This window comes from Octodon degus, unplaced genomic scaffold, assembly GCF_000260255.1.
Source record: "Octodon degus isolate 3935 unplaced genomic scaffold, OctDeg1.0 scaffold00156, whole genome shotgun sequence".
Lineage (NCBI taxonomy): Eukaryota > Metazoa > Chordata > Mammalia > Rodentia > Octodontidae > Octodon > Octodon degus.
Genome location: NW_004524732.1, coordinates 5,780,749 through 5,782,224, shown reverse-complemented (window position 1 = coordinate 5,782,224; position 1,476 = coordinate 5,780,749). Strand labels below are relative to the sequence as shown.

Sequence of the window (1,476 nt, the reverse complement as noted above, 5' to 3'; positions counted from 1 at the left end):
ATTTATTTATTTATGTACTTATTTATTTAGTGTGTGGCCAGCTCAGCCCACCACGGGGCAGGCGGGCCAGCATGTGGTGCTGGGGGATTGAACCGAGGTCTCTGTGCTTTGCTTGAGCTTAGCTTGTTCTAAGTAGGTGCTTTAGACCACTGAGCCATCTCACCAGCCCTATTGTTTTATTTTGAGTTAGGGTCTTCCTGAGTTGCCCAAGTAGAACTCAAACTTGCAATCCTTTCCAGTTTGGATTATTTTATCCAGTGTTCTCAAAGCAGGTTCTACTGTATTCCCAATATAAAAAAAAAAAAAAAAGCAGGGGGGCTGGGGTGTAGTGTGTAGTGGTAGAGCCCTTAACTAGCTTATAAAAGCCCTGTGTTCTGTCCCTGATACCACCAAAAAAAATTATCTTGTAATGCTGAGGTTACCTTTTTTTTTTTTTTTTTTGTGGAACTGGGAATTGAACTCAGGCCCTTGTGCTTGCCAGGGAAGCGCTTATCCTACTGAGCCATCTCCCTGGCCCTGCTGAGGTTACCTATGCGACAGGTTGGGGCGATACATATGGCTTCACATTAGGTTCCTGACAGTCTCTGGCTAAGTCTTTGCTTTTTCTCCTGCTCAGCGATGTCACTGGAGCGACATGTTCACGGGGCGCCTACGGTCTGAGATCCCACCAGCGCTGGTAAGGATGAGCGTGCTTCCCCTGGCGCGGGTCCCCTGTGGCAGTTCCCTGACTTTCTCATATTCCTTGTGGAGCCTGGGTTTTTTCAGAAGAGGACACAGCAGAACCAGGCCCACCTGGCCTTGGGGAGGGGCAGGTGTGTCTTCCTAGTAGGGCCAGGCCCCAGCAGTGGTCACCTGTCCATGTGGACCAGCTGTGTGGCCTCCTCCTCGGGCCTCCATTTCTGTAGCCAATGCTGAGATTTCAAAGATGCTCTGCATCCCTGGCCCTTCTAAGGAGCTTTCTTCCAGAGCCCCATGGGGTCCTGCAGGTGCTTTCGTGGCATTCAGGTGGCCTCTATGTAGCCTTTGAGGAGGCTCCTGGAGTTGACAGGGCTGGGATTCAGAACTCTTGTCAGCTGAATTCATGCTGGTGCTTTAGAGCAGGATAGAAAGTGTGGCAGGGGAAACTTGCGTTGGGCACATATGCTGGGGCTATCACCCTACCTGTTGTTTTATGAGTTTTCGCTTGATTTGCTCCAGCCTGGTGGAGCTGTTCTTACCTCCACATTCTATGAGGAGGAGTTGCAGGGAGGGGATAAAGGGCTTGTGGCAGGGAGTGGCACAGATGCAGACAGAACCACAGAGAGAGATCCACTGGGGCCAGCTGCCTGGGCTGGGCCTTCTGGGGCCACAGAGGATCTCATCTTGGTTTTTTTTTTTTTTTTTTTTTTAACTTGAGAAGGGTAGGGCTGGGGAGATGGCTCAGTAGAATAAGCACTTCCCTGGCAAACTCAACGGCCTGAGTTCAATCCCTGGTTC

General features: G+C 50.5%; 1 protein-coding gene across 2 annotated transcripts in view; it reads left to right on the top strand.

Annotated features, from left to right (window-relative positions):
* The window catches only part of Rangap1 (Ran GTPase activating protein 1), a 31,372-nt gene that overhangs the window by 13,570 nt on the left and 16,326 nt on the right, over positions 1-1,476 (top strand). For both annotated transcript variants that reach the window (XM_004642566.2, XM_023702686.1), the window contains exon 4: positions 617-676. In XM_004642566.2, the coding sequence (XP_004642623.1) occupies positions 617-676 (60 nt within the window). The remainder of the gene's footprint in view (positions 1-616; positions 677-1,476) is intronic.